Raw genomic sequence first — 20,519 nt, 5'->3', positions numbered from 1 at the left:
GATTGCTGCGCTGGAATTGCCCTTCTGCCATTTTGGCCGCTCTTGCAGCTGGCCGACGTACTCCTTGGACCAGCGGTTCCAGAAGTGCTGTCTCATCTGCTCTAGGTGCTGCCATCGCGTCAAGCGGTTCTGGGGAACGTCGACGATTTGATGCTCCAGTGGGGATGTCATCGCCGTGCCAATCAGGAAGTGTCCGGGTGTTAAGACGTTTAAATCGCTCGGATCTTCAGTCAGCGGGCACAAGGGTCGCGAATTGAGGCAAGCTTCAATACCTGTCAACAATGTGTACATTTCCTCATATGTTAACGAGGTTTGGCCAATTACGCGTTTGATATGCCCCTTTACTGCTTTAATTCCGGCTTCCCAAAGACCTCCGAAATGAGGTGACCGGGCGGGTATGAAATGCCAATTGATATTAAACTCCGCTAGGTGTCTTAACACGATGTTGCCGAATTCGTCAGCCAAAAACACGTCACGTAGGTCCCGTTGAGCTCCAACAAAATTGGTGGCGTTGTCGGAGTAGATATTCGCTACCATTCCTCTACGCGCGATAAATCGTTTTAGGCCGTTCAAAAAATTCGCCGCGGTCAAATCGCTGACGAGTTCTAAGTGAATCGCCTTCGTTGAAAAGCATACGAACAGACATATGTAAGCTTTGGTAGTTTTTTTACTACGAATCCCGCCGATTTTCAAGAATATGGGACCGCCAAAATCAACGCCACAGTTAGTGAACGGCCTGCTCGCTTTAACTCGGTGCGATGGTAGATTGCCCATAATCGGGTTATTGTCGTGCGGTTTTGTTCTGAAACATGGGATGCACCTGTGCACGACTTTCCGAATTTCACTGCGGCCATCTAACGGCCAGAATTTTTCGCGTACCGCCGCTAGTGTGGCCGTTGGTCCAGCATGTAGTTGATCGCGATGTGTGTTTTCAAGTATCAGTCGGGTTACGTGACCCTTTGGCAAAACAATGGGATATTTTTTGTCGTGTGGGTATTGTGAATTGGACAATCGTCCTCCCACTCTTATCATCCCCGAATTGTCAATGAATGGGTTTAACAGTTTTAATTTACTCTTCGAGTTTACCTGTCTACCTGCTTTTAGGTCCCGTATTTCGTGTTCGAAATTCGCCTTTTGCACCAGAAGTATTATTTTCTCTTCCGCGTTTTGCAGTTCCGCTGTCGATGGATGATTATAACCGTTTTTTGTTATTCTCTTTTTGCAAAGATCGGCAAATCGAAGACATAAAGCTATTATCCGTCGTAGTTTCCGAAATGTGGAAAATTGATTGATAACCCAAAGATTTGGGTGACTATCATCCGTCCCGGTGACCGTAAAGGTTACTACCTGTCGTAATTCCGGTATTTCGTCCGTGATTTGTTGTGCCGTCTGTGAGGGCCAACCATCTGGGTTTTGCGACAGCCAGTGCGGTCCCGTGAATCATAAATTATTTATCAATAATTCGGAGGGATAGACTCCGCGCGATATGATGTCTGCTGGGTTATCCGCCGAGTTTACGTGCTTCCAATTTTGTATGTTCGACAGATTTAGAATTTCGCTCACTCTATTCGCAACAAAGGTTTTAAAACTACCGGGAGATCCTGTCAGCCACGCGAGTACTATCGTAGAATCTGTCCAGTAGTGAACCGTATCAGCTTTGATTGTTATTATATCTTGTATGTTTGATATTAACCTTGCTAATAGGACAGCTGCGGCTAATTCCAAACGCGGTATGGAAATAGTTTTTAACGGTGCTACCCGCGACTTCGCACATAACAATTTTACGGATATTTTTCCGTTTGCATCAATTACCCTTACATATACGCAGCATCCATATGCAACTTGGGATGCATCTGAAAACCCGTGAATTTCGAGTGACTTATACGGATAACTTTCAATGACTTTCCTCGGTATTCTGATTTGGTTTAGCAAGTGTAATTGATTCAGAATTATGGTCCAGCTGGTTTTGAGGTCCTCAGGTAGTTCTTCGTCCCAACCGATTTCCCGTTTCCATAACTCTTGCATAATGAGCTTTGCTTTTACGATGACCGGACCGATTAATTGTAAGGGGTCGTAAATTTTTACAATCGCCGACAAAACCTTGCGCTTGGTACATATTGATTGAGGAGTTTCGCTTTTGACTTCGTATCTTAGGTTATCGTCACGACAATTCCACCATAACCCTAAAATTTTTGTGTCGCCGTTTTTATCAAAGTTTATTAAATGCGAATCAGCGTTATTTAGGTCCGGCAGAAGTTGGTCGTGGTTCGCCGCGAATTTCCTAAGTTCGAATCCGCCGCTCGCTAATAACCTTGTTAGTTGTTCGCGTATTTGATTGGTTTCTTCTATGCTGTTAGCGCCGGTTAATGCGTCGTCCATAAAGAAATCGTTTAATAGGGCCGGGTAAGCTGCAGGGTATTTATCTTTTTCTTCTTCTGCGAGTTGTTGTAAGCAACGTATCGCGAGAAAAGGTGCGCAATTTAACCCGTAAGTAACCGTCGCCAGTTGATATTCTCGAATCGGTATATCTGGACTTTCTCTCCACAAAATGGTTTGATATTTCCGATGTTGATCCGCGACAATTATCTGCCGGTACATCTTGTTGATATCCGCCGTGAAAACGTACTGGTGCGTCCGAAACCGAATGATGATATCAAACAAGTCGTTTTGTAGTTTTGGACCGACCATAACCGCGTCATTTAGACTAACACCTGTGGTCGTTTTCGCGGAGGCGTCGAAAACTACCCTCAGCTTTGTGGTGGTGCTCGTTTCCTTCGTGACCGCGTGATGCGGAAGAAACACCCGTTCGTTAACGTTCATTTGGGTTGGTGGTACTAGCTCCATATGATTGAGTCGGATGTACTCCTTAATAAATTCCGTGTAATCACGCTTCAACGCTGGGTCTTTTCGGAACTTATTTTCCAATGATAAAAAACGTTTTATGGCCATCTCTTTTGAGACGCCGATATTGGGGCCATTTAGCTTGAATGGTATTTCGACCGTAAATCTACCCTCAGCATTTCGAGAACACGTGTTTTTGAAATGGGTTTCGCACTCGATGTCCTCCTTTTTTACAATTACGACTCTTTTGTTCGTTGGATATTCGTCCACGTCCCAAAATTTGGAAAGTTGTTTATTGATGGAGTTCAATGACACGTTACAAAGAGTCCCGTAAGATGGTTTACGACCTGCAACCATATCGCCCCCAACAACCCACCCCAGGATTGTTTCTTGCAGATGTGGGTTGTTTCGAGTTGCCTTGATTTGGCCGACACTTAAAACACGCCAGAAAATACTGGACCCCAATAAAACGTCTACTTTTCTGGACACATTGAATTCTGGGTCCGCCAGATTTATGTTACCCGGAATTTGCCGTGACTCGAACTCAAAGGAAGATAACGGTAATTCTTCCGTAATTTTATTTAACACCAAACAATCGATGTGAGCATTGAATGGGTTATGTAGCGATTTGAAATGAATTTGCGCTAACTGCCGTGCACAACCCTGCAACCCTTCTACCGTCGTTATCGGCCAGTTAACCGGCTTCGTTCCGATCCCTAACCTTTTGACCGTTTCCTCACTGATGAAGTTAGACTGGGAGCCTGGGTCTAATAGCCCACGGCATCGCTGCCAGTTGCCCTGACTATCGCGAATTAAAATCTCCGCCGTTGCGAGTAGATTTTGTTTGGCTTTTCCGACTGATGAGTAAGTAACAACTGAAGTCTGCACGTTATTTTCTACATGCAAAAGAGAATTATGTTTCTCCTTGCAGTACCGACATGCTCGCGATTTGCATTGTGAGGCTTCGTGGCCTTTTCGGAAGCAGTTTTCGCAGACCTTCCATTCTTTGACCTGTGTGACCCGCTGCGCGATAACTAAATTCAAAAATTGAGGACATTGGTACAGTCCGTGCGCCTCTTTGCACATGTAGCACTGTATTTGTTTGTTTGTGCTAGCGTTGCACAGCGTCCTGTCCTTGCTGAAATGGTTCGCGGAGGTCTTGTTATTTGATTTGGGCGTCGCGTTGTTGGTTTTTGCGCTCTGTTGCTCTGCGACGCTGAGCGATTCCAAAGTTACGCATTTTTTCTGCAAAAAGGATTTTAACGTCTCAACAGTCGGTGGATCCGGACCCAATTGAGCTTCCCATTCGCGCTTTGTGAAAAAGTCCATTTTCTGACTTATGATAGGTACTAATAAACCCGACCAATGTTCCGTGGGTTGCCCTAGATTCGTCAACGCTGCGAGGTTGATGTTGAAATCGTCAACTAATTTTCTCAGCGACTGATACGAGTTTTTCACCAGCGGAGGCAGGTTTATTATGGCGTACGCGTGTTCTTGTATTATGAGGCGTTTGTTTTCAAATCGAGTGATTAGTGTTTCCCATGCTACCCTATAGTTTGCCTCTGAAACCGCAATTGATTCTATTGCCTTAAGGGCTTCGTCTTTTAAGCAACTTCTAAGGTAGTGGAATTTCTCGATACTCGTGTACAGATTGCTATCATGTATCAACGCCGTGAATGTGTCGCGAAATGACAACCAATCCCGATAATTACCACTGAATGTGGGTAATTCTAGTATGGGCAATCTAACATTGCTGTTACCGGTACCATGGCTTGATACCGATGGGGTGAAGCCCGTCGCGTTAGCGATAGTCGCGGCTTCATTAACGGTGGCGGTTTCTATTTTCTCTAAAATGGTCGATTCAATGTTGTAGTACGCGTTCTCAAAATCGGCGCGCTCGTTGCCTTGTAAGGCCGTTTCGTCGAGTACTTCGATTTGTAATTGAACCGCGTCAAATTCTTTGAACGCCTCCCGTAAATTCACGAGACGTGTCTTTAGCTGAAAAATGTTACCGTCGCCGAAATCCCTTACGAAGTTAGATACACGCGTGACGGCGCTCTTGATCGTACCGCGACGTATTCTAAGTGATTTCAATTCTTGCTCGTTAGCCATGTTTTTAGGAAATGTACACACTAATCAACAGATAAAAAAGGCATGCACTCTACCTTTGCCTCTGTCGCTGTGGCTTCCTCGATGTCGATACGATCCGGCTCGAAGGACCAATGTTTGGGGCCTAATGGGGGCTCCAGGAATTGCTCGGAACCAAATGGGGCTCCTGGGTTTGCTCAGCCTAATGGAGGCTTCACTGCTTTGACTGTAGGCGCGCGTGAACTGACACACCGTATCGCTTTGTGTAAAACCTTTATTTACATTTATACAATTCTTTGGACCGTACGACCGTACTCGAGATGTTGGGTAAGAATGACTTCTGACTTGTGACTCTGACTGTTCTACCCTGAGTCCATCTCGGTACTGTCGTCTCAAATCTCTCTCTTCACCCACGCAGGGGTGGTTCTCGGTTCTGAAAGGAGGGGGGTGGCTCTACGCCCCGACAATTTGCAAGGATAGTAATTGTATTTGGAGGTCCATTTTGGACAAGATCCAACACGAAAAGAAATTTTCCTTCACTTCGGGTTTCCTGTGTAGTTTACTACCTACGCGGTAAATGTTATAACTTATAATTTAATAATAACCACAAATATATATCTTGTAAACAATGCTTCTACGTCTGATAACGTACAGTTAAACTATCTACTAATTAAAAAATCAGTAGCATCTGTAGTCACTTGTTTTTAATCAGTGTCTTGTTTCTATCAGTAGATTTTTCTGAACAAGATGACTTTTCAAAAAAGAAAACTCTAATTGTTAAGTTCAACAAAACAATCGAGTGTTATTCGGGAAATTCACAAAGGCATCAACAAGAACAAAGCATATTGTTTCTCAAGTTAGAATATCCGTTAGTGTCGTATCACTAATACAGAAAAACCGAGATAAACTTTACCAAAAAGTTAGAACTCTTTTCTAAGTTGGATGGAAAATAAGATGAACAGTATAAATGCTATCTAGTCCACCAGGCATACATCTGCGTTCAGATTCTTTAAGAGATAACATCGCTTCTATCTCCTCTATTTATTTTAGTATTCTGGGCTTCAACTAATTTTGATCACATTTGGGTGACCTCTAAACAACCACAATAACAAAAAGATAATCATTTATAATAAAATACTCGCCTATTTGAAATGGAATTTGGCAGACCACGGGGAACTAGAACTACAAAACCAACAACAGTGAACAAGGTCTAAGGACTACAACGGTAAAGATGTTTCCGAGCAATATGACTATAGTAACTAATGAATGAATTTCTAACCATTTAACTATTAAAAACCACTTTCAAGAATGTTTATCACTCAGGTGAGACAAATACTTCGCCGTCGCACAAATAGGAATGGTTGACGGCATCTGTGTAGTTGTTGGTTGTTGCTAACCAAGCTAATATGTATTATATGTTTTGTATTTAATCAGATATTAAATTGTCCATTTTTTAGAAAAACGAAACAACAGCTACGTTCTTTTTAAATATTGGTAATTGTTCACTTTAACTACTTCTGGAATTTTCGCGTTTTTTCTGGCTAGACAGCCTCAGGACGTCCTCCTGGATCGTTTCCCACCACTCAAACCTTGTGCAAATGCCCCATTACCCCGTGACACTAACGGGACAGTGGAGTGAATAGGGGTGCTGGGTGGGTAATAAAATCACGAAAATCACGTTAAAAACCTGTAGAACACTTGTTTTCAAGGTCATTTGAAGGTCATGTGAAGGGCATTTGAAGGTCAGTCAAGGTCATGCAAGGTCAAAGAAGGTAAAATTTTCAACAATAGAAATACAATGTTTAGGGTAAGGAAAATATTCGAGGATGTTAATAAAAAGAAATAACAATATCCCAATTCAATGATGGTACCTGTGAGTTCCCGGTTTTCGTATTACAAATATGAACACTAGCAAAATATGTACTCACGCAATGATCCGGATACAGTCGGATATGGCGGGCAGTGAGGCAGAGGAAACTCAACGCCAAAACAAAAAACAAAATAGGTAAGTTTGTTAATATTGCGATTACCTTGAATTGGGATATTGTTATTTTTTTTTATTAACATCCTCGAATATTTTCCTTACCCTAAAAATTTTATTTATATTGTTGAAAATTTTACCTTCCTTGACCTTGCATGACCTTGACTGACCTTCAAATGCCCTTCACATGACCTTCAAAACAAGTGTTCTACAGGTTTTTAACGTGATTTTCGTGATTTTATTACCCACCCAGCACCCCTATTCACTCCACTGTCCCGTTAGTGTCACGGGGTTATGGGGCATTTGCACAAGGTTTGAGTGGTGGAAAACGATCCAGGAGGACGCCCTGAGGCTGTCTAGCCAGAAAAAACGCGAAAATTCCAGAAGTAGTTAAAGTGAACAATTACCTAAATATTTAGTAAGGCACCTCTTTACCAAATAAAATAGAGATAAAATGACAGTGGGCAGTGGTACATGAAACACATTTCAACAAAGCTTAATTTTTTAACTTAAAACATAATTGTGGGAACAACAGAACTTGACGTTATGTTTTAACACAATAAATTTAAGTTTATCTTTTTCTACCTCCAACTTGCTACTCGTATATAAGTGCCAAGTTTTTCACATTCTATTGTCTGTAGACTGTTAAATTAGCTGTAAAACGTGCCAAGGATTAATGACTTTTAGTAACTCAAAATACAAGGCTGGTTAATTAGTTGCTCCATTTACAAAAATTTAAAAGAATTTTAATAACACGTAGATTTTTCAGGTGATACTCCGCACACTAAATTGGCCGATCGTATTCTTCAACTTTTTATTTTTTTTACGTGATTTTTCTTTTAATTTTGTTAGTTCTTGGCATACATATCATATTAATGAAACATCGCACAAAACTAGGCTCTACACTGAGTACGCATACAACAAAATTTAACCAAAACAATTAGAAGCTCTGCTTTAGTGAGACTAAGGTGGCAAATCCATACCCAGGAAAGTTTGTAATTTTAGCGGTCCTGATCGAGGAAATCTCAGACTATTTCTTAAAGGTGTTTTAAAAATTGCGAATAATATTTACATCACAAGATACGATGTATGATGAAATAGAAGCAAAAAACTATTGTACCAATTTGCTGTTAACCCTTCGCCCGTGGAGCAATTAACAGTCACATTTGGAAATTTGCTACGATTGTAATGGAGAAATATGTGTACTTACATACATTTATTAAGTACCATCAACAACACATAACTCAACAGATAAAATAAATATTATAAATACATATAATAATTTTACTATTTTCATTATTGGTTTATTTTTAAAAAATGCTGTTCATAAATTTTGAATCTATTACAACATCGCAACTAAGCTAGAGTAAAGTCAGAAAGTAATTGTCATTAATGTCATTTTTAATCATAATGATAATTTAAAAAATATTCGTTCAGACCAAATTCTGATTAGAATTTTTTGTTTGATATTCAACGTAGACTCGCGTGACATAAATATTATGCGCCATTTTTAACACACGCTGGATATTTCACTAGGAGGATTGGTAAATGGACTTTAATTATTTCCAGAATTTAAGACTAATCTAGTAAAATACTGTAGGCGGTTTTCTACTGAGCGATTACTCATTCTATACATTTCCTTTTAGCTTTGTGCGATGGTATTGTGTGTATAAATAAATTTCTGGTTAAGAGTTCTTTGACAAAAATTTTGTTTACTTATGTCATGTCATAATTATGTTATGTACAATCGCGGCCATCCAAAAGTGAACGATAGCTTGCGAAAATTTCCGTATTTTTCGTTAGATTAAATCAGGCTGTATTCATTGGCGTTCGTGCAGCAGGCCTTACTATTTTAATAATAAAAAGTTGTAATAAATAGTTTTTAATAAAAATGAGGCTGAGAAGTAATTAATACATTATTAAAATGAAAGTAAACGTTAGTAAAGAAACCTTTCCAACACCTATTCGTATTGGCCTCTCAAGCCTGTTTTCTTGCCAACGCCTCTTTATATTGAAGATGCAAGTCTTACTGCAATGTAATTCTCTTGCCACAGCCGCCAACGACCAATTTTCTTCTAGCTTTGCAATAGCCCTAGCTATCTGAATCGGAGTGAGATGTGGCATTTAAAAAAAAATAGTTTCAATAATTTTTTTAACGCTAGTGTCAAACTTTGACATTTTAGGACGCCTATGATTTAAAGTAAAAATCAAACTATTAAAAAAAATCGTTCACTTTTGGATGGCCGCGATAGTACCTATGTTGTTCTACCCTACAGAGCGTCAGTTTAAACTAAAATGTTGTGTTCTTCGTCAGTGTCGTTGTTCGCTGGCGTTATAGCACAAAGTTTTCTGAATGTTATTTAAACATACTTCTTACTGATGATCCAAATCTAAGCAAAACTTTTTACTGATGAAGCTTTGTTTTACAAGACAAGGATATGTGAATTTACAAAACATGAGATATTGGATTGCAGAAAAACCACATTGTAAGTTGGGTTCTCTCTACATCCATTCGTGGTAGGAGAATAATCGGATCAATTTTCATTAAAGGAATAATCCAAGTCATTGCAGGAAAACTAAATTCGAAGAGTAGTCATTTGATAACATAACTCCAACTCAGTATGAGGACGAAAGCGTAGAACCATTTTTTGAAGAATTGCTCAATAATGAGCTGTAAGGCCTTATGGTACTCGACACTTTAGATGCACTAAGATAATTTTTTCGATAACTGGATCATCAGTCGAAATACGCAAATTCTACTTAACTCTGTGCGATTTTTATCTCCGGTCTTACCTAATGAATTAATGATTTGGATGATTTAAGATAATGGATAATTGATAAGTGTGAGCAAATTAATAACACACCACTCCAAGATGTTATGAATGGAATAAAAAAACAAGATCAGAATATATCATTTTCAATAAAACACCATACATTACTTCTTGTTCCCTATTCTTACAAGGTTTAGTGAGGTTATGCTTAACCATATTTTGACACACACTGTATTCTCGATTTACTTTTTTCCCCATAGTTTTGTTTTCAGTTTATGGCTGTAGGTACTTCATTACTTTCCTTACTTTGTTTTAAATTTACAACTTACAATTAGTTAAAATAAAAAATATAATAAAGTCCTGTTGATTAAATTAAAAGCAAATATTCTCCTACTTCTATACACAGCACTCTTCTGAAAACTTCCCATATTCTCAAACATTTTCGTGTTCCGGCGAGTTCATTATATAAGAAAGTTGCCTATTCGACATATTTCAAGTTTTTTTCAGCTCAAGAGCTACTGAATCCGCTGAAGCTCGTTCTAATTTTGCATTTCAGCTAAAACTTTTATAAGAACGATCGATGAGAAGTGCGAATTTATAATTTTAATTGATCGTACCGTAATTTCACTCGAAAATTAAAAACGATTTAAAATTCTCCCGAAGCCCGTCTTGGCACAATTCCGGAATACTGAAGAGCATTATTAACACGACTGAAAAGCGGTTTTCCGAGAAAACATTCTCCATGAAATTTACATGATTCGATACTGTGACGAGCCAAACAGGAAATGATAGGGTGCCGTGTACGATTCATTAATAAAAGCGATATCAACACAAAGTAGCCTATTTTGTGAGCAATACAGAAAATGGGAAAACCTTTCCCCCACGAATTTTCTCTTGTCCTACGTGATCTATTTCGCTATCAGGTTTGCGGTGAGGAAGCCCAAGCGTGGCTCTGGAAAAGTTAAAGGTTTTCTGGAAGTGCGTATACATTCTATTCCTTGATCCAAATGATACAAAAAAAAGCTCAGATTCCCATCGAGCGTCTCATTCTAACAACACCACTGCAGCGTTTTCCCAGATCTCTTTCATCTCTCTCGATGAAAGTAAACCACTATGAAAAATCATCCTGTGCTAATCCGTTCGGACCGGATACTTTGACCGTTCACTGATAAACTAATAGACAGAGGTGAAAAGTTACCGACCAACTATAAAACGCCAACCCTCGTTCGACATTTTTCCAAAGCTGCGGGCAGTTAACCACAAAACTGAACAACAAATCGACATTCTCTTTACAGTTTCAAGCACTTCTAACTATAAAATTAATTTTTGCATGATTGGTTTTAAGAGAAAATTGTTTTGAGAAAATAGTTTTCAATAAAACTTTGTAGAGAATTAAATAAGCTTCGTCAAAACATTATTTCATTGAACATTTCCATTCAACCGTTTGTTTAGCTTAAGGTAAAATCATTTCCATGTCTTCTGTTTAGACTAAACTAGTAACTCATTACAGTAGCTGTTGACGATTTGATTCCATTTCGTTTACCTACAGGATTTTGTTTTCAATTTTTTTTGCAACTATCTGTAATGTTTAATTTATTCTTAGAGCATTGAAACATTTCCTTCTTCACTTCTGATTACTGCTTAATTTGTTAAGTCCAACCAATATCTACTAAGTAGTCCCCCAAATGTACACCCTAATCTCACTGCTGTCAGAAGGTAAGGACAAATAAAGAGCTTTAATTTAAAAAAAAGCAAATATGCACCATACCATTGAAGTAACAGACATTGTGAAAACGTCAAAAAGATAAATTAATTATTTCGACAATCGCAAGGGCAACATTAAATAACACGTCTAAATTGAACAAAATAATCGTCTCATTCTCTAACTATTGTGGCTAGACAGCGTCGAGTTTCAGTTTAATTAAACTGCTTTAATTTAAGATATCTCGAAAACTGCATTGTTTACGTTTTCCACAAAGATAAACAGTTTTATTAGATTCTAGGTACAAATTATAAATACATAAATATCAATCCGTGTTATATTTCAATGTGTCTAATTGATGTGGAAATTAAGTAACGCATAAATTCAGCAATTCCGTTGATAAATATCAATATTTTGGACAAAATCTTCAAGGGGTAAAGCGATTTTAACTTCAGCAAATATTTTCAGCCTATTTTCAGTTTCGTATGTCATTTGTTTTTCATCTTATGACGTCATCAACTTTTTTTTTTAAATAACTACCTATATTTTTTATTATTGTTTTTGGTAGTACATACTTTTTATTCCATTTCCAACCGTATAACATTTTCAATGTGTTATATTTCAAAAAAATCGAGAAAAACAGTGTTAAATTTCAAATATTTAAAATTCCTTAAATTGGGTAAATGAATGTAGCCACCTAAGTTTGACGCAAAGTTATCGACAGCATATTCGTTTTTATTTTGAAATTATAAAAATATGTACCGAGTGACTATAAATGATTGAAAATTATTTTGTTATGTTGGTAACACATTTGAAATTTTTAGTTGGCAACATCGTTGGCATGACACACGCAATTTTTAAAATTGAAACAAACGTCAAAAAAATCTAAATCGACAATGTACTTCGTGACTTAACCTAACCTAAATAGGAATGATTGACAGATGATGCACGAGAAGACTTGCACTACCAACTGCATCAGTGTTGCCAATCCACTATTTTCCTTCAATCATTTATAGTCACTCGGTATATCCCATTCACGATGTTTTGGCATAAGGGGAGGCCATGGAAAAAGTGCATTTAAGTTGGCAGTAAAGATGTCTGTTGAATTAGGTTATGTTTGTCTAAGTTTGAGGTTATAAACTGCGTCATTGTCTAGTGCATTGTTGTCAGTTTTACTAGTTTGCAATATAACAATACTCACACATTTTTAATCCAATTTAACAAAACAGGAAACTGACTTGAACAAACTACAGAATAGTAGGGACCGGGACCGAAAGACGAAGTGGCTCCTGTTAATTTATGCACCACTTAGATAACCCACCTATACAGTGTCTTAACGAACCGGTTAGTAACTTCTCAATGAATTTTTCATTTTAACCAAAACATTCCTAGAACTAGATGGTATAAAATCTTGTACCTACTTACTAAGCCTTACTTTATTCGAATCTTTCTGCAAAATATTTACACACCCATCGTCTATGACAAAAAAGAACAAAACTATTCAACTTCCATAATTTCATTAGAAAATTCTGAATCATCATTACCTGCTTTAAAATCCCAATCAAATTCCGAGTCAGATTCTCCTAATGAAATTATTAAAGGAAAAACGTTTTCAAATGAAAGATTTCACATTAATTTTGCCCAATCTTCCGAAATAAGTTCTTCACAATATCTACAAAAATATTGGCAAATTTCAGGAGTACATTTCAAAATAGACTCAAGCCATAAATTCACAACTCTGTCGCGAAGTTATAATAGGTCTTACAAAACCCCCGTGCCATTTCAATTGGGTCGTTGTTTCTTCCTTCACTATCCGTGTTACATTTTTTTCTTGTACTCACCTACGATTCAATTTATACACAAAAAAAACTTGACTTCATTGTAACTTACTGAAAATATGTTCTGCAGTCTAATACAAACACCATCAATACGTCTTAAAGTCGCTTAATTATGATTACGGTAAATTCGGCAACATGTTACGTTCATTTTGATAGGTCTGCATGTCAGGCACTTTAGTGACAGCAGAGATGACAGAAATCAAACATGTATCCAACGTTAAAAAATGAAATCATAGCCTCCCCTTATGCCAAAACATCGTGAATGGTACCGAGTGACTATAAATGATTGAAAATTATTTTGTTATGTTGGTAACACATTTGAAATCTTTAGTTGGCAACATCGTTGGCATGACACACGTAATTTTTAAAATGGAAACAAACGTCAAAAAAATCTAAACCGACAATGTACTTCGTGACTTAACCTAACCTAAATAGAAATGAGTGACAGAAGATGCACGAGAAGACTTGCACTACCAACTCCGTCAGTGTTGCCAATCCACTATTTTCTTTCAATCATTTATAGTCACTCGGTATATAGTTGAAAAATCGAACTAGGAATTTACTATCTGCTCAATTCAAAGTTGGTAATAACGATGACTTGGTGAGGCAAACATTGTAATAAAAAGAAACTAAATTGATTAACCAGAAAAAAACATCAAGCACAAAAATAAGTACGGAAATAACATTTTTTTTTAGAAATGTTATGTAATTATGTTATTAATATAAAGTTTCTTCTTTTTTTTAAATTACATTTACACTAAATGTTCAAAGTGACGACCTTGAACCATCTGACAATATCCAAGACAATCTGGATAGTTTGAGATGATATTAACCTAATCTCATGTTGAATTCTTTGCTTGAGATCTTCTAAATTATTGGGTTGATTGTTGTACACTTTACTTTTTAAGTACCCCTATAAAAAGAAGTCTAATCGCGTTAGATCGGGACCTCTTTTTCCTATCCATCTGCCTGGAAGAACTTGGTCCAAGTGGGATATGGTAAATTGCGCACACTGGTCAAATTTAACATTCAGGAATCCAAAGGGTCCTTTAAGTAACGTGGCACATTAATTGCATAATGAGGCGGAGCCCCATCTTGTTGTAACCAAATGGTATTATTGGAAGGTCAGGATTATTTGCATTGGGGAATAATGCAGCTAATGCAGGCATAAATTCCAATTGTAACAATTGAAGGTATGTATCTCCAGTCAAATTGTTTGCAAAAAGGAATGGACCTAGATTTCTGTCATCAATAATTCCTGCCCAAACATTAACTTTCTGAGGATATTGGGTATGAATTTCCTGCATCCAATGGGCTTATATTGTGGTCCAAAGCAATGCTTCTACTAGTTGAATGTGAATTGTTTTCAATTTCTAGTAGCACATCAAGTTGTGCATCTTCATTTAATGTCGCCGGACGCCCAATTTTTGGAAGATTCTTTACAACGCCATGGTCTGAAATTTGTTGTCAATCTTACTAATTGCCGATTTTTATACACCGGCAACTAGATACATTTTCCCAATTTAATGAATTTTTAATATTTGAAATTCTCAATTTTTTTGAAATGGAACATATTGAAAATTTTATAAGATTGGGAATGGAATAAAAAATACATACTACCAAAATCAATAATAAAAAATATATGTAGGTTATTTAAAAAAAAGTCGATGACGTCATAACATGAAAACCAAATGCCTTAAGAAACTGAAAATCGTTATACCTACCCCTTCAGATTTTTTCCAAAAGATTAATTTCAACGGAATTACTGAATTTATGCATTACTTAATTTCGACACTGTATAATAATATTCATCGAAGAACGGGAGCGCTTGAAAGGACGTCATTCTGTGAATGACAAGTTTATAAATAAAGTAACCGCAAAAAATAATATATAATTTCCATTTAAAAATTAATCTTATTCTATAAACCCGTAACGGATTGTCCGACAATAAATTCCGGTTTATAACCCGATCACGTTGGGTAGTTATTGAACACAATTAAATGTGCACTCGTCATTAATATTAAGGTTTATGTTTAGTTTAAGTACAAAATAGACCTGTTCTGTGAGATATTGCCGACAGTGTAATGAAAGCAATTTACCGGAGGAAATACTCAATTTCTTTTCGTAGTGGCCAGAAAAGAATTTACATGTCAATATTTAAAATGTAAGAAGGCACAAAACAAAAATATATCATTAACTAACTCAAATAGTATACAGGGTGATTCTGAAATAAGTTTGGAAAAAAAATGTGGAGTATCCTGACACAAATTAATTCTGCGTAAATTACTTTTGGAGGTGAAATCAAAAGGATGGAAATTACCCTATATCCTTGTGTTGTCAACGCCTACGAATAGGGAAAATTTGTCCCAATTTGTTCACTTCATTAGCAACCATTGTTACATCAACTCCACAATAAAGTTGTAGGTGCAAGCACACTGCTTGCATTGCTGATCGAGAGGAGTAATGTTACGTTTGTGACTGACGGGCACATTTTACCTTTGATTATTATTGTTGCTAAACTACCAAAGAAAATCAGGTAATCACCTTTAACTCAGCAGCGTACTAGCAATTTTGACCAAATTTTCAATCATTTGTATCTCGAAAACGAAAAATCTTTTACAAGAAAATTTTTTTGTCTATAACTTCTTCTCATCATTACCAATTACCGGGTTTTTTCCAAACTTATTTCAGAATCACTCTGTATTATATCATTAAGAGTAGAAGTGAATCTTTTTGTGGCTAGCCCAGAGATTGAAGACCGAAACGCAGTTGAGGTTGGCAACTGGCCGATAATTAAATATAAAACTATTCTGCTAACTCTGCGCCATTTTCCGTAGATAATTCAATCCTAATCGAAGTTTAAGCTTCTGAACACCCATGCGTGATACATAAATGTTGGGAAATTTTTCATTAAATTTTGTAATTATGTGACGAAAACCGGTCCAACACTTAAATAAATTCTTTGTTTATTTTGAAATTATTTCTAACAGTAATAAGTTGTTTATCAAAAAACAAGACCAATTGTAATAAAATTTATTACATAAAAATAAATTCCAAATTTCCTCTTCTAAACTCAATCCAGGGACAACTGTATATACTGGTACGCTATCTTCCAAAGAGTTTTCCTTTAAATGCCTTAACAGGGCATCTGTGCATGACCGCTCACTTCAAAATCCTTGTTGTTCTTCTTCGAGTTGGATTCTCTCCGTAATTTTCTGTGTTATAATTCTTTTTGTTAGTGTACAAAATAATGTAGTTTTGAACGTTATTGTTAGAAACAGGTACTGTAGCAGGTAGTCCTGCCTACTTTCTCTTGTGAGAGGGGTGAAATCACATAGCGGTAAAAAACCAGAGTCTACCACTATCCTTGATACTTAACACTTGTACATCAGCATACATTTATACAATAAAGTTTTTAAGTATTTATACAAAGACGACCATATCATTTTGTTACGGCTAATATCACCACCCAACAGTGATTAATCGTACAGTTAGTTTTAGTGTTTAATAATTGAATTCCTCTATAGTTGTTAGGATATTCTTTTTCACATTTTTTAGAATAATTGTACATGAAAATCCCATTGCAAGCTTAAATATCTAAGTGTATGGAGCTAATGGCTGACTGCCAACCCAAAGAATATAAAAATCATCTAGCAAATTGTTAGCAAAAAAGTGAACTACATACTAAGCTGCAAGCTTTCAAATTATATCTAAGAGAGAGCAATAAAGAAAAAAGTATGAGCATTTAAAGCCACTGAGCTACACAAATAGCTGTTTACTAACTGAACTAGTTTAAAGTCTGGTTTAGTTGTGTGCTAATTACATCCTGTAATGTTTATAAACGACGATTATGATACAATTATATGTAACCCAGTTTACTGTGAAGTAAACATATTCCCAAGCTCTTGGTGTCAAATTAATACATAAATCTTGGAAAACCCAATTTTCTTGATAGCTTAATTACATTGAAATTTTAATGTTCACAATTTCTTACAAAAGTATGACTTAAATAAAAAATCAATTTAGTTAAGTGGTTCGTCGTTATCTTAAAGACAATCATTCATGCAATTCGTATAAGTATTGGCGTCAATCAGCTTGTTTCTGAAAAATTTGCACCACGAAAATATTTTCAAAAATTGCTTGTCCTGGTTGAGTCACCTTGATGCGTATATTAAATGTGGAAACATGTTTATTACCTCACAGTCTACTAACTTGATTTTAAAAATTTACCAATTAAAAAATTAACCTAAAACTACTTAAAGCCACACAACACACATTCGATACGATTTATGCTCTACTTTTGAAGTCACATATCTTTCTCAATCGTAAAGAATCGCTTAGGATTTTACTCCTTGAATCAGTTATCGCTAATTAAGCAGCTTTTACAAGCTCCCCATAAAGCGCTTTTTATAGTTCAGACATACCAATTAAGAGATGAGTCTGGAATTAAACAGGGATAATCGTATTACCGGGAAATTAAATGCGGTCTGGAAATTTCTTGATTTAGTTGGCAACTATAAAAGCAAAAAACATTGAAAACTAGTCCCTGTAGGACCCTTTCAAACAACCCAAAAACTATTACCCAACCACTACTTTAGAACCATTTGAGTTCTGCCTTTAATTGATCAATATTCTACTCGTAACTACAAATAATACAATTATGAGAGAATGTCGTATTTGTAACAAGATTGTAAATACATAGAGTGAAACTTAGTCCCAAATAAGATTCTCTGATTTGTCTCTCCGACGTACAGAGCCTGCGTCTTTAATTAATTCGAAGATAGGGTCTCGTTCAAAACTATTCAATAGATAACTTAGATACAAGAACCTGTAGTATAAAGAAAATCTCCTTCAAAGAATGTTGACTGTCATTAAGAGGATAAAATTTACAAGGATCAAATTGAAGTTCAAGAAAGTTTGTTATGTATCGTCGAAAGAGTTTCTTGCATAAAGACTTATTTTTAGATTATCTCAAAACATACTCTCGGGATCATAATTTTAAAAAACAGATAAATGTAAAAGTATCTTTAATTTTTCATGATTTTTTTCTAATTTCACATCTTTAGCCCTATTTGGATCACTTTAACTCTTCATCAACTAGATTTCATGAGCACTTCAAAAAAATATAACTCTACCTTAGGACTACAAAGCTTATTAAGTAATTTTAAATAACCAATCAATATTCTTCCATTGTAATTTAATTTACTTCACACACACTACATCTTACAATTTTGAATAAATCACAGATAACTTTTACTTTATTAAATACAAATAATGTTGTTACCATTACGGTCTGAATTTGCCATCATTTGTGAAACAAAACTAATATTTCCATTTGCTAAGTACATAAATTAAATGAAAAATATATTTTGATGTAAAATATTGCAATTCAAATTAACATTAAATACATTTTCACTCTACAACTAGTAGAGAGACTCTACTACCGTGAGGGAAAGGACCTGTTTTGGAATTTCCTGATTTACCATTGTTTTGAAACAAAAACGTAAAGTAGCACAAAAACTACAACTCGTTAAAAGAGCCCCAGAAGTTGGTTTTTATATCATAACTAAGCTTTCTGTTTGTATTAGGTACTCAACAAAACGAATAACCGTTTCTGCTCCTATGCGATGAAAACATTTACGAAGTTATATAACTAGGTCAAAAACAACGAATGCCAATCACATTTTAGACAAAAACCTTGAAAACTTCCTGAAAAATTTATTTTCTGTGAGATTATCACCACTCCTATCAAATAACAACATCGACCATGAAAGGTGACCATTTCCACTTGTTTGGTACAACTAATAAAAACCGATAATTTGCATGAAATTTATTCAATATTCAATAAAAATATGTAGCATGTTTCTACTACCAGTAAGAAAGCTGGCATACAAGATTTTACGTCAGCGAGCGACAAAATTACAGATTCCGTAATAAAATATGCATGAGATTATTTGCTGCAGAAATGGTTTAAAATGCAAAGTCTATCAAGATAGACCTCGTTATTAGCAAGATTTGGAGCACAGAATCAGGCACGAAATGTAGAAAAAAACAAACCTGAAGGACTAACATTGTATCGATTTGGAATTGGATAGTTGCGCGATAAGAGAAAAGGTTTTTGGGAATAATTTATAATTTCAAGTTTTCCTTCGTAACAACTTATTGCAAAAAATATTTTATTTATGACGTTTCATATACCTGCGCAGTGATATGTATGTTAAAAAACAAATCCACAATTTACGTGACTTTCCCCCGTTTGTAAAAAAAAAACGACACTCTGGATCAAACAATTTTATAACGTTACAATTTTAATGTAAAAGATGGGAGATTAAACTGATTCATATCTGATTGATTATTTTTAAATGTGACCTAGAAATTGTTGAGTTGATGGTGGCAGACGAATTATGCCATTTAATTTATCATTTTTTTTTCTGTAAACTAGTGTATCGAAAGTCTTTAAATTTAAAAATGACATAAAACATTTTTTACAGAATTCTCTATTTGCTATTAATGGCTCAGTGAACAAAATAGTAGAAAACAAACATAATTACTTATATGTTCACTTATTGTCTACTAGAACATGAATTTGAACGTCATCAATTTGTTACATAAATTTGTTGTAAAAGTATTGGTAGGAGCTGCCTGCCAGGAGCAAGTTTCGCTTGCAACAATTCAAAAATATGTCACATCATTGTGACAAGTTCTTAAAATAGCCGGTAAAAGTGATTCGAAAGAAATATATAACAAACCAGTTTAGTACGGCTGTAGGGACTCATAACTGCATCTCGGATGTCGGGGATGTCAGATTTATTAGTCGCTCTGAGACAAAACACGTCCAACCGAAGAAAATTATATCCCGGGACTCACCTGTAACAAATAAAAAAACGGTCGTATAAAAATATTACTACTACATTTTAGGGGAGTGCACATAAACTTCAGTTAATGAGACATAAAATTTATTAATTTTAAAGTTGGATTTATTCTTTACGATTTCCTCAAAAACACATTTTGCTGAATTTACTGAGTCTTTTCCTATCTGTTTGACATTCTCTGCTTTCCTTAATGCAGTTAAAATTAACTGAAGATAAACAAAAGTTAAATTGGTTCTGAATAAATAATCGTTAACGAGTACAAGAAAATCCAATAAGTACTATTTCAAATCCAACAACTATTATTATCGATTCGAGTAACTTCAAAAAAATTCCGATAACCTCGATTTTTCTGGACTTTTCCGTTTACCTGCAAAGACGTCGTCGCCCTTTTTTTAATGCCGACCCACATTACAGTTCTGACGTTTT

The 20,519-nt window shown here is 36.0% G+C and overlaps 1 protein-coding gene across 7 annotated transcripts in view; it reads right to left on the bottom strand.

Moving 5' to 3' along the window:
• The window catches only part of LOC138131967 (pseudouridylate synthase RPUSD2-like), a 449,464-nt gene that overhangs the window by 194,570 nt on the left and 234,375 nt on the right, over nt 1-20,519 (bottom strand). The window contains exon 2 of one of the 7 annotated variants that reach the window (XM_069049265.1): nt 19,971-20,088. The exons of the other annotated variants lie outside the window; for them this stretch is intronic. Within the exon in view, the coding sequence (XP_068905366.1) occupies nt 19,971-19,997 (27 nt within the window). The 5' untranslated portion in view covers nt 19,998-20,088. The remainder of the gene's footprint in view (nt 1-19,970; nt 20,089-20,519) is intronic. 7 annotated transcript variants of the gene reach the window in all.

Source organism: Tenebrio molitor, chromosome 5 (genome assembly GCF_963966145.1).
Source record: "Tenebrio molitor chromosome 5, icTenMoli1.1, whole genome shotgun sequence".
Lineage (NCBI taxonomy): Eukaryota > Metazoa > Arthropoda > Insecta > Coleoptera > Tenebrionidae > Tenebrio > Tenebrio molitor.
The sequence above is the reverse complement of the archived record's forward strand: the minus strand, read 5'-3'. Positions and strand labels throughout refer to the sequence as shown.